Here is a 14,061-nt window from a genome sequence, read left to right on the forward strand (position 1 = left end):
CGTGGGAGTCCAGCGACATAGCCATTATGCTAACTGTTGGTTCCCCAAATATGTACTTTTAAAAAAATACTAAAATGGAGCTGGCAAGTGGCGTGGTGGTTAAAGGCGCTGGACTCCCACATGGCCGACCATGGTTCAAGTCTTGGACCTGGTGGCTTGCTTTCTCATTTCCTCTCTCTCTCTGTCTGTCTCTGATCAAACTGAAAAATAATAATGATATAATAATAAATAAAGTTAAATTTAAAAAAAGTTGAAAAAATACTAAAAACATGAAGAACAAAACATGATTTTGCTTAAATGATGTACTCTAATTATACTTAATTGGTAACAGAAACCATTCTTAAGCATTTTCAGATTAAGCTTTTTTTAAGATTTAATGTTGACTTATTTTAATAAGTTGAGTGACTATATTTAGTGCCTCAGGATGCCCTAGACATGAGTCAGAAGTATCCAAACCTGTGCATCATAAAATTACCAGGAGAGTTTTGAAAATACACAGTCCTGGACCTCACAGCATCATAAGTAGTTAACTTGCAGTCCACAACCCAAGTTACACATTTCTGATTTTTTGAGAAAATTAATAAAGAATGCTAACTACCTGAGAAATAATCAGTTCAGATGAACATGACTCTTAAAGGTATGTTGGGAGAAAAACTGAGATAAAGGAATGATGAGTATGCCCAGCACATAAAGAGAAAGAGTTTGGTACATGGGGAGGATAAAGGGCTAAGGCACAGTTAATAATTGATACAAATAGCTGTGATTATAATAATTACCAGATTAATTTATTGTGATGCTTACCTCTCCTAGTCATGTTAATATTTTTTTAAAGTGGAAGTCATAAAGTCAGTGCTTACAAGGCCCAAACAGGTACTGCAAATGTGAGTTGCTGAGGAATGTTGCAGGAAGGGAACCTGACACTTATAGTGGGCAGACATTGCTAATCAGTCGTGGCCTGTTGTTGCCAAACCAAGTCCAGTATTTCTAGCTCTTTTGGTTTTTCATTATATGACTACAGATTTTTAGATATTGACTTAATTTATTAGACACTAAAAATGAAACAGCACATATCTATGGGTTATATTTGGTTCATCTGCCACCAATTGGAAATACTTATTTTAGAGCAGTGCTTTTTCTAGTATGGCCCCTGTGTCAGAAGCATCAGCTTTACCTGAGACCTTAATAGAAATGCCAACTCCCAGCTCCCACCTGTGACCTACTGAGCCAAAATCTCTAGGGTGAGGTCTAGTAATCTGTTTTAAAACAACCTTGCAGGGTGATTCTTAAGTATTATAAGTTTTGAAAACTGCTGTTTTGGAGAATACGAGTTGACATTACAATCTCTATCTTGAGAAAACAGTAAAGAAGAAGGTTCATTAAATATTCTGTAAATATATCAAGTAAACATCTATGTCAAAAAATATATCAGCTGTATACTATCTTATATAGATGTAAATGTAAAAACCTTTTATAGTTTTTACCATTAGAAAGCATAAATGATCAAGTTGGGGTTTCTTTCTTTTTTTCTTTTTGTTATTAGGGCATTGCAAATGAACTTAGCAATTCTATCCCACATTTTGGCCTCACTAGAACACATTTTATTTACAAGTTGATTAAAAGTAGATAAGTTACTTGACTTTCTGAATAGTTAATTTTAAGTCTCCTTTTAAAATCGTGATATGTATTAACAAATAAGGGATACTGCATCTTTTGTAATTGAAGTTTGTTAGAATTTTCTAATTATTCGGGACCAGCAGTTAGCGTAATGGCTATGTCGCTGGACTCACATAGTTGACCGTGGTTCAAGTCCCGGACCCGGTGGCTTAAACTCACGTCGGACATGTGTGCGAGATCCCAAGAGGAGAATGGAGGAGAAGGGATTGCGGTGTGGCCATCCCCCCTGGGGGATGATTTCTTGCTTTCTATCTCTCTGTCTCTCTCTGTCTGTCTGGTGAGCGCACGCGCCATATAGCAAAAAAAAAAAAAAAAAAATCTAATTCAGTTTTATATAAAAGGGAAGCGCACGCGCCATATAGCAAAAAAAAAAAAAAATCTAATTATTCAGTTTTATATAAAAGGGAAGATTAGTTTGATTTATTTTTATGTAAGCCTGACCTCATAACTGCTTATCAGGTTGCTTATCTTTTAAGGCCAAAGTATATACGTTCCTCTCTTCTCAGAGTGTGGAAATGATTTCCATCTTGATTGTTTTGCTTTACGTTTTCCTTCCTTTTTTATAACCGAGTCATTAACATCTTTATTTAAAAGTTCTTAGTACCTTGATAATCAAATTGGTGACAAATCTTATCTAGAAAATTTTCTTATATTTAAAAGTATTCAAAAAGTTTTTCATTTATTATGAGAAAACTTCATATGTGTCTTACATAATAAAGTACTTGAAATGCATTTTATTTAAAATGCTGATTGAGTTTAGAATGATCTGATTTAAAGTAATAGATATTGAATTTAAAAAGAATATCTAATTGTGTTTATATATGTTTATTAATGAAAACATACTTATATTCACAGGGTAAACCAGACTTGAATACAACATTGCCAATTAGACAAACAGCATCAATTTTCAAACAACCGGTAACCAAAGTCACTAATCATCCTAGTAATAAAGTGAAATCAGACCCACAGCGAATGAATGAACAGCCACGTCAGGTAAGTATCTAATTCATTCTCCAGTCTCATTTAAAAAATAAATTCTGGTATTTTTACAAGACATAGTTCAAGTAAAATATGATTAAAGTGGAATGTATTTGGAAAGAAAATTGTTTGGTGTCCTAAGCTATTACCTGAATGCTGAAGAATAACTATAATAATACAAAATTTAGGTAAATGTTTTAAGAAATTTAAGAAGTTAATTAAAAGCAAGTCTAATATTATGGACTATAATTCTGTGTTCTTTTTTTGGGTAATGTACTCAGACTTGGTTCTGCTAATTTTACCTTTTTAAGATGATCTTTCCAGGGATTATATTTCATAGAGAGATAAAGCATGCCATTTGTGTTTCTTAGTTTGAAAATATTTTCTATTATTTGGAAATTACTTTTTGTTTTGATATCTTATTTTATGAAATTTGTCCCATCCTTTTAAAAAACATAGGTAAACTTTGTCAATATGGTATATTGTCCTGTGGCTTCCAGTTTTGTATAAATTCAGTTTATATTTCTCTCTCTTTATTGCTTCAAGCTGTATTCCACCAGAATCTTTTCTTAGGGGGAAAAAAGTTTTATATGAAAGGCCTCCCTGCTGTTTAATAATATTATGCAGCCACGGGAGGGAGACTTGACAAATTGCTTAAACCTTCCAAGTTATCTTGCTTATTCACTCCCTAATTGTGGTTAAAAAAAAAAAAAGAAAAAAAAAAGTTTAGGTACTTTGTCAATTTTTAGTAGCACCTGGGGTGAGGGAGTGGAGGGAGATATATCTGTGCATTTTTTCTCTCCTTTCTCTGCCTCCTCCCTCCTAAGGATTAGAAACACTGATGTACCTGCAGCAATGATCAGCTCTTGTATCCCCCTTTAGATGTCTCACTCCACCTTTTCATTTGAAATTTTTTTCACTAGTCCTTCAATTGTCTCATCTTCAGACATCATAAAGGATTGAGCCAAAACTTTCAGGCAGTTGTAGAAGAAACTATATAAAGAAATACGGTTCCCACATCCTCTGTAGTGTTTTTTCCTCTTCAGGTGAGCCAGGAAAACAGAAGAAATTTGGAGCCACATTGGATCAGCATCTTGCTATAGATGTCTCAAGATTTGAAGTTCTAGACTTGCTTTACTGTTGGTCCCCAAGAGATTCAACAGGGGCCATGTAAGTGTATCACATCCGATATAAAAGATGCGTACCTGCATGTGCCTTTAGGCTCTTGTCACCACTTAGATTTTCTTTGGGCCATTCAGCTTTCTGTGTGAGGTGTCAGGCTTTTCCCTTCTGTTTACTATTGCGTTTAGTGAGAGTCACCAAACAGCTGATAGTTTTAGTGTGTTCATTACAACAGGGAGGAATTCTGCCATTCTGAGCTTTGCCCACTTTGATAAAGCTGTTCCCTGATTATATTCTTTCTCATATACTATCTAAAATCTTGAACATCTTGTTTTTTGGTGATTTAAAAATAATTTCCTCACAAAGGTTTTTATTAATTGAAATTTTTGAATTAATAAAAATTGCATAATTGGGTAAAACAGTTTGCTTCACAAATTCCAAAAGAGAAAGAAGGTGGAATGTAATTTTTAATAATACCATTCTACATTGGAAATTTGAGTTATCTTACTAAAAACAGATAGTGGTTAATAGATTTTATCCTTATCTATTCTTTGCCGAATCATTTTCAATATAGTCTATAATCCAAATGATTTAAAGACTAATTAATTGGCAAAATCTGGTAACAGTAATTTATATACTGCACCTAAATTCAGTCACAGATTTTAAAAATTGTAAATTACATTTACTGGGTGTTTATTTAATTAAAGAGATTCTGGAAACATAGAATTTAAAGTTGAAGTAACAGACAAGTTACTTCTTATTCTTTGGTATGCACACAGTTTTAATTTTCTTTTTTTAAATTATGGTTTATTTATTCTCCAATGAAAAGTATGTGTCAAAAATGTGAAGGATTACTTTTTTCTGCTTCCACCCAAAAAACCAAAACCAAAAACAAAAACAAACTTACATCATTTTATCCCAGGTCTTATTTATTCTCCAATGAAAAGTATGTGTCAAAAATGTGAAGGATTACTTTTTTCTGCTTCCACCCAAAAAACCAAAACCAAAACCAAAAACAAACATCATTTTACCCCAGGTCTTTTGAGGATTTAATCTTCCTTTTAGCTTAAATAGACAGGAAATGTTAAAATTATTTAGCAGGTAATTTCTCCAAATTCTTGTCCTATTTTTCACTTTATTCTTGTGTTACCTGATAATTTTATTTTTTCTGGATGCTTTTGGCCATATTAAGACTTTGTCTTTCCATCTTTTTTAACTTCAGAAGATTTGAGGTAGTATTTGATTATTATCTCACTAATAGGATTTTTTTATTTTTTGAGAGGTTATTGCTATAGGGTGTGTGCGCTCACCAGAAAGACAGAGAGAGATAGAGAGATAGAAAGCGAGAAATCATCCCCCAGTGGAGATGGCCACACTACAATCCCTTCTCCTCCATTCTCCTTTCTGGATCCTGGGCAGGCATGCACACGTGCCCAGTGTCAGTCTAAGCCACCAGGTCCGGAACTCGAACTGCGGTCGGTTACATGGGAGTTCAGCGACATAGCCATTATGCTAACTGCTTGTCCCTAGGATTCTAAAACTTAGGATTGCTTGAGGCAAATTTAGGAAAATAGTAGAGACAATTTTTGTATTAATGTTTTTAAAATCATGATCTATCATTCTGACTGTTGTAGTTTAGATTTAAATTTCCTACTAAAGGAAAGATGTTGGTTTCAGTTATATCTTGACATACATACAATAAATGACTGCTAATCAGCTATAATTATTTCAAAGATTGAGGAGTTCTCAAAATACTCATTGGCAAAAATGGTTCGTTCAGTTTTGCTAGAGTCATTGAACTAGGTTGGTAATATAAACCGCCAAATATTCCATTTGGAGTTGTTTTTATCATAAATTAACTTGAGGAGATTTCTGTTTTTGAAGTTTTTCATAGATAATTTTTTATGGTTTAGCCATATTACATTCTTTTATTATAATGCCTTTCAGAGTATTGATTTTGAGATTTGAAACTAGGATTAGGTTTTTAGATCTTAATCTAGGCTCTATTTGAATAGGCTTAATGTGATTAATTTAGAAGAGAAGCAGCCATAAAAATAATAACTTTGTTACAAATATCTTATGCCCAGGTCATTATATAGTAGGCTAATTTGAATTCTGTAAAATAAATAAATGATGAGTTTTTAACTCTCTGAAAATGTCTTAGTTTATAAAATACAAATTAGGGTATATAAAACAAAGCACATTAAATAGAGTTCAGCAGTGATTTCTGTCTGTAATGGAATTTGTAAAATCCAGTTATGATAGGGTAAGTAGCCAGCCAATTTTTTATATAGCATCAGCATATTGATGCGTGCTTGTCTTTTCTTTAGAGTTAAAAGAAATCTGGAATGGGGTGGAAGGAACTCTACTTTCAGACTATTACCCCAAACAGATCATTGCAGTGTCCTCTTCAGGCAGATACATAAACATGTCCCAAGATTCTTTTCAGTCTGAGTTGTGATTTTTTCCTAGCTCACCACTTTCTAACAAGTAATATGAATAATTCATATTTCTCTTTCTTTCTACTTTTTTGATGCTGTCATCTTTGATACTTTGTGGTCTCTTGATAGTTTCTTTATTTTATATTCATATTGAAGGAACTTCATCTTTGAGCTATTGCTTATTCCTTTAACTGTTTGACTATAGGGTGCTGATAGGTGTTTCTGACAGTCTTTGATATTAATCACATTTCTTATGGAATATTCACTTTTTTGTAAATATTTAAAGCCAGTGAAGAAGTGAATTTGAGTCTTCCACTTGATCTTATATTTTTTTCCTTTCATTTTGTTTCATTCTTCTTTCAAAGGTTATGAAACTTTATTTCCTTTGAGAAATCAGACTTTTCTTTTAGAATGAGTGTTTTAAGATATATTAGAAGAAACTTTCCACATGAAAGCTACAATTTAAAAGCATGTACACTCTATAGAGATTATGTGTGAAAAGTTTGTAAAATATTTCAGCATTTAGTTGTTACAAAACAAAAAATTCCTATTGATTCCAGATATTCGAGTAACATCTACTTCTTTTTTAACCTCTGGGAATTATTTCTAGTATAGTTTCATATGTGACTGATAGAGGATATTATATTCTTTTTCTCTGGACAGAAAAATTGGCTACATGGGCAAAGACAATAGATGACATGCCCTGTACTGCTTTAAAGTATCACTCTGGGTGATGTTGGGAATATGCCATTACACAGTGCCAAATGAATAGTCCAGAAGAATCCTTGAAGTGTTCAAGAAGTTTTGATGTTTCTGTGGGTAGGAGGTCTGGGGAGGTCTTTAGAAAAGATTTGGGAATATGCTAGACTCAGACTGAGTGGGATTTAGAAAAGCTAATGAGGTATTCCAATTAGGAAGAGTAGTGTTCACAAAGCTGTTATTTGGGCAAAGAATGAGGAGATAAATTGGAGATTTGGGTTTTTATAAGAAGTAGTGGGAGCTGAGGACAGTTAATGTTGTCAAGAATTTCCTTAAATGTCAATCTTTAGAAGTTCTAAAAATGTTATAGGGCTCTCTGGTGGCATGATGGTTAAGGTGACTGGATACCACATAGCTGACCCCCTGGTTCAAGTCCCACACCTGATGGGTTTGGAAAACAAATCAGGCATGTGTGCCTGCTTACCCAAAATTCCAAAAGGGGAAATAGGGGAGAAGAGATTGCAGCATGACCATCTTCCATGGTGGAGTGCTTTCTCCCTTTCCCTCACTCACTCTGTCTCCCTCTGGTGAGCCCATACTTCCTCCAGCAAATAAAAAGAAAAATATTATAATTTATTTTCTTTAGAAGAGAAAGAAATAAAGGATAAACAGAAGAAAAAATCACTCATTTCCTTTTCTCATACAATTATAATTTTTTAATAATGTTAAATATTTTCTTTTAGTATTGCAAATGCATTTTCAAAATATAACTATCATAATATATACACATACTTAAAATTTTCTTCCAAAATAATATATGCATACTATCTATGTTTTATATAATTTGTGCCAACAATTGCATAGTGTTAGAATATTGTTTACTTAATAATTTCCATGTTATTTCCAATTTTTAACTAATATGGTTAGTATTTCTGTGCATATCCTTACACATTAAAGTTCCTTCCTGTGTTTTGTGATGTTTCCTTGGGCTAGATTCCCAGAAATATAATTAGTGTGAACATTCATAATTTTTGACTGTCAAATTGATTTCCAAAGGGTTTGCCAAATAAAAGGGCTGTCAGTTACCTATTTGTGTACTCTTCTTAACCTTCTACAGCATTCAGTGTCATCAATACATTTTTTTTTTTTTTGGTGGTAATTCAAGAGTTCAAAAGGCATTTTATTTTTTAATTTGTTTTTATTTGAATACGGGTGAAATTGAATAATGTAAGACATCTACATTTCATTTTGCACATGGGAAATGTTTAGAGGATTTTGAACTAGTTTTATCATCCCTATGAACTGAACTTGAACATACCTACTCATGTGCTAAAGCTAATTTTAACATCTATGCTCCCTCAGATGATTTTCCTCCTACTACCTCAGACACCTCACCCAACTACCATTTACCTTAAGCCTCACTTTAAACTGGCTCTTCCCAAAAGCATTTAAATATATTCAGATCTTCCTTATGTTAAAAACAAACAAAAAACAAACCTACTTTCCTCCATATCTCCTTTTTTGTTTAAGAGAATTATTTATTTAATTTTATTTATTCATCCATTCATTTATTTTTAATTTAACAGAGGGAGACACACAGAGAGAAAGAGAGAGGGAAGTGGAAAAACAAAGCCACCAGTTCCAGGACTCAAACCATGATCTGCCATGTGGGAGTGTCCAGCACCTTAACCACCACGCCACCTGCTGGTCCCATTCCATATCTCCTTTTAACATTGTTTTCTTTCTTTTTCTCTTTATACTCTTGGCATTGTATTTATTTCTTTCCTCTTGCTCTCGTGTATGCGAATATATATACATATATATACATGTATACATGTATGCATATACATCTCTTGCTCTCATGTTTATGTGTGTATACATATACATATGTATATATATGTGTATGCATATATACATGTATGCATATACACACATATACATACACGGATATATATCAAGAGTTTCCTTAAATGTCCGGTGTTAGAAGTTTTACAGATGTTATAATTTACTTTCTTTAGAAAGAGAAAGAAATTTAGGATAAATGAAAGAAGAAAATTACTCATCATTTCTTTTTTCTAATACAACCATGATTTTTTTATATAGATGTACAATGTTTGCATTATATGCATTTACTTTACCGCTTTACTTAGTTTTTACATCTCCGAAATGTAGCTTTTATTCTCACTTTGCCACTGAAACTGTTCTGAGATAGCAGATGATCCTCGTTAAATTAAATGGACAGATTTAATAGTTAAATTACTTGACCTGCTTTTGCATTACGCACCGTTTCTGCCTTGTGAAACACTCTTTTTTCTGTCACTGTACCTTCTTGCTTTTCCTCCATGCTTGTTCTTTCTGTCTTAAGTTTTTCTTTTCTATCTTCTAAAATACTGAGGTTACCAGGAAACGCTATGCTTTCTTATCTATGTGTAAGCCACCATGGATAGTTTGCTTCATTTATGTCCATGGCTTCAGTTGTTATTGATGTTAGTGATTCCCAAATCTATTTCTTTATCATAAGCTTCTGTTGTTTGTATCAGTTAATCTTTTTCATTTGGAAGTCTCACCAGCTTCTCTAATTCATCTTATTTAGCCCTTTTACTGTCTTTTTATTAAACCTGCCTTGTTTTCTATGTGCTTTTGTGGAGAGTAGCCAATTGAGTAAACATAGTGACTTCTAGAAGCATGTAGAAATGCTGCACTTTCGTGAGTTTTATTTGTATGGCTATAAAAATATTTGCATACCAAAAAGACACTATCTGCCTGTTGTTGTTGCTCTCCTCCTGTTGTGGATACTGATACCATAGTGCAGTATCAGGCTAAAGAAAGCCATACGTGTTTATCAGATTTTGCCCCAAAAAGATAAGAGAAATTACACGGTGCCAGTCATTTTCACATCTTCAGATGATTTACATCCAAAAGCAATTGGCTTTACATTCCATTTCCTCTCCCTCCATTTTCTGCCCTTTAAAAGAATAAACCTGATGCCGGTTTCTAGTCGCAGCTTTCTCCATCAGAAAAGTCTGGCTCACTGATCCTCACTTTTCTGTACTTGTGTGTCTTTGTGCGTTTGTTGTTAAATTTATTTCTGGGGCCAGCAGGTGGTGTGGTGTTAAGGGCATCGGACTCCCACATGACTGACCTTGGTTCAAGTCCCAGGCCTGGCAGCTTGCTTTCTCACTTTCCATCTCTTTCTCTCCCTCTCACTCTGTCTCTCTTTGATCAAATTAAAATAAATAAAGTTAAATAAAAAAACTCTTAAAAAACAATTTTATTTCTAGTCCACAGCCTCCCCACTCAAAATTAGTGTTTTGCCAAGCAGGTCCTTGCGAGCGGCCCCTGAATGTGTGGCCTGAGTACGGGAAAGATCAGGCCAGTAAACATTGCTTAAAGCTGTCCAAAAATTATTGAGTAAGATTAAAAAACCTATAGAGTAAAATTAAAAAAAAAAACAGAATAAAAAATAACAAAATAAAAAAAAGATAATAAAACAAAAAGTAAATTCAATTATTGTGGAATGTAAAACATAGAGACACAGTTGCCTAAAAAGAGAGCTATGTATGTTCAAATGTCGTCTTATATGTTAAAAGCTAGGGGCAATAAAGTTAATATAAAACAGTTACATCAGTTCCTAAATTTTGTACAGAAAGCATGCCCTTAATTCCCAAAACAAAAACCAATTTATAAAGAGACTTGAGACAGGTCAGAAAACAAGTCAAAAACCAATATACAACAGAGGGTCCTAACAAAATTCCCATTTTTTTTATCTTCTCCCTGTAAAATTTAATTAAAGAATATTTGAAGCAAAACCCTCCAAAAAACCCTGGAACTGGCTTAGTAAGTGCACCAATAAACACTCCAGAGGCTATACCTCCCTCTTACCTAAAACGTCAATGTCTATAACTAAAAACAAAAATAAAAAAGTAATACTTGATTTAAAAAAATTGACTGGCACGTATAATTCCTCTAATCCCTTATGCTTTTACACCCTGATCCAGTTTCACGCTGGTCCCTTTTCTACCTGCAACTATTTCCTTCTCATTCCTCAAGTCTGACTCAGTTATCACTTCCTTCATTCCGAAAACCTCATCAAGTCTGAATTGAGAGAACTTCCTTAGTGTTTCTTCTTTGTTCTTTTCTGTTTATAACTTTTTACAGTTATTCGTTGCTTTATCCACAATGTCTCCATCATGTCAGTGCATTGTAATGTATGTGAATTAATTTGTTTGTACATTCAAAAGCCATTTATTGAGCCTTCAACTTGTGCCATGCACTTTTCTGAGCAGCAACGATAGTGCAATACACAAGATCCCTATGCTTATGGAACTTACTGTCTAGTGTGGTGGGAGAGATGACAAGTAAATACATTTATAATATCTCATGTTGTGGTAAGTGCAATTAAAAAAAAAAAAAAACAGGAATGAGAGAAGATACAGGCTTCAAGAGCCGAGAAGTATAGGGAGAATGTTTTAGGAAGAAGTCTCAATTTGGCTGTTATATGTAGTATGAAGACTGATTTAAGGCTAGGAGATCGTTGAAAAAGCTCTTATAGGAAGTTGGGGCATCAGAAATAAGGGCTTATTTTATGCCGGTCATAAAATAATTGACAAAATCTATCCCTTGATCAGTTGTCCCTTTATGAAGAGGCTTGGGATTAGGTGACGGGGAGAACAGTATCATTGACAGGAATATGGGAATACTAGAGGGTAGTACAATATTTATTTTTTTAAATAAAAATATGAAATTGAATATTAGAAAACTTACACTCTTAAAGTAGTCATTGGATATCCGGGTAGTAAAAGATGATAGATTAGAGTCCAGGGGAAAAAACTGATCTGAAGATACAGATTTGTCAGTCTTTATAGAGGTAAGAGTTGTAGCTGAAGCATTACATGTAACTTTTTTAAAAATTAAGGAATCCATAAGTTATTTAGTCATAGTCAACACTAATTATCATGATTATTTTTCTACTCCATTTAAAAATATGACAACTGTCCTGTAGATGGATTCATGAAATATTTTGTGATTTTATTAATCTTTAAGTAACAAGAACATAAATTTTAAAAATAGTATTAACATATTTTCAAAACAGTAGCTTACTGTTCCTTCCCTTAAGTCTTCTATTCCCATTCCCAAAACGCTTATTTTTAATTCTTGTCTTTTTCTTTATAATTACCCTTATATTTTTAAACAATATTAGGCTATATCTTTATTTGTTAATTTCAGGTATTATGATTATTTTTTTTGGAGAGGTTTTTGCTACAGGGTCCGCGCACTCATCAGAGAGACAGAGAGACACAAAGTGAGAAATCACCCACTGGGGGAATGGCTACGCTGCAATCTCATTCTCTTCTCGGGATCCTGGGCACGCATGTACAGGCGCCTGGTGTGAGTTTAAACCACTGGGTCCAGGCCTCAAACTGCGGTCAACTACATGGGAGTTCAGCAACATAGCCATTACGCTAACTGCTGGTCCCTCAGGTTATTATTTTTTAATTCCCCCATTGACACATGAGCTCGCATGTTCTCAACATAGTTGTTTCATCACAACTTCAGTAGTCGGAGCATACATTCTTAAGACCCACATATTCATAAGAAGGGCAGGTAATGTCCTACCACCACTATCCCTTTTCTCTCTTAATCTTTGTCATCATTTTCAATCAATTTTCAATAATTGTATGTTAGATTTTCTATATTATTATAGTTCATCGTTCCTGATACTTTAAATTGCTGCCTTATGCCCATAAGCAGCATTTTCCTGTGCTGAAATCCTTGGAGTTCCATCTTGTATTTTCGCTGGAGTCATCTTGGCTCCCAGTCCAGCCCAGATTAGCTCTCTGGCCTTGGTGTACAGCTGTAGTTCTCGGCTCTTTGCTGTGCTTTTTGTGTGTTGCAGTTTGTTTTCTGGTTTTGTCTTCTTCTGTCTTAGTGCACTCAGTAACAAATCTCCAGTAGATTTCTAATACGATATAATGGGACATAAAGTTTTTGAGAACTTGCATGTTAGAATTATTTTACTTGACACAATCAAGTGTGTCTGGGTATGGGAACTTAGATTAAAAATAATTTTCCTTTGAGTTTTGAAGACATTGCTTTATTGTCCTCCAGCTCCAGTGTTGCTGATTTGAAATTAAATTCATATTGAATCTCTTTTCCTTTTTTATGGTGTTTTTCCCCCTTTCTGAGGGTGTTTAGTATGTTTATAATTTTTAAAATCCACTTATGTCTGCTTTGAAGATGTGTTTTCGTGCACTTTCTAGGCACTCAATAGGTGATAGAGGTGACTCCTATTCTTTGTGAAATGTTTTAATATCCTTTCTTTTATAATTTTTTCCTTTCCCAAACCACCCATCTTCCCATTTTCTCCTTGTGTAAATTAGGAATTATTTTTCTTAGAATTATTCTCTGACTTGCCTATCAGCACCTTTGTATTTTCCATTTTGTCATTATTGTTTGACTTTCTGTGATATTTTCTTTATTTTTAATTTCCTGTTCATCTTCAAAATTTTTATTTTGATGACAGCATTTTATTAAAAAAATTCATGATAAAGTGCTTGTGCATGTATGAGAAAGAGAGAGAGAGAGATGCATACTCCACAGAGTATGGTCTGGCTGCAGTCCTTCCTCAGATCCTGGGCACTCAAACGTGCCCAGCATGCCTCAGGTCAACTGGGTCAGACATTCAAACCCTGATTACCACGTAGGATCCAGCTTCTCTTTAGCAGCACATGACCACCACAGTGGGCCCTGGTGATCATATTTTTAATTTCTAATAGCTCTTTTTTGGCCTTCGTATGTAAAAGTATGATATTCTTATTTCATAGATGCAGCCCCTACTTGCCTCTTTTCTTTCTTGCTGTTTTATTTATTTATTTATTTATTTAAATTATTTTATTTAACTTTATTTATTACTATTATTATTATTATTATTTTTCAGTTTTGATCAGATAGAGAGAGGGAAAGTGACAGAGCAAGCCACCAGGTCCAGGACTTGAACCGTGGTTGGCCATGTGGGAATCCAGTGTCCTTAACCACCACGCCATCTGCCGGCCCCCAGATCCTAGGACTAGCATACAAAGTGCTTGTGTGTCTGGTGAGGTAGGAACACAGCACATATCTGGAAGTGAATCCATGAGTGAAGCTCGAG

The 14,061-nt window shown here is 34.0% G+C and overlaps 1 protein-coding gene across 1 annotated transcript in view; it reads left to right on the plus strand.

Annotated features, from left to right (window-relative positions):
* The window catches only part of MBD2 (methyl-CpG binding domain protein 2), an 81,960-nt gene that overhangs the window by 46,075 nt on the left and 21,824 nt on the right, over positions 1 to 14,061 (plus strand). The window contains exon 3 of the mRNA XM_027769937.1: positions 2,530 to 2,667. Within this exon, the coding sequence (XP_027625738.1) occupies positions 2,530 to 2,667 (138 nt within the window). The remainder of the gene's footprint in view (positions 1 to 2,529; positions 2,668 to 14,061) is intronic.

Source organism: Tupaia chinensis, unplaced genomic scaffold, assembly GCF_000334495.1.
Source record: "Tupaia chinensis unplaced genomic scaffold, TupChi_1.0 Scaffold000098_2, whole genome shotgun sequence".
NCBI classification, from domain to species: domain Eukaryota; kingdom Metazoa; phylum Chordata; class Mammalia; order Scandentia; family Tupaiidae; genus Tupaia; species Tupaia belangeri.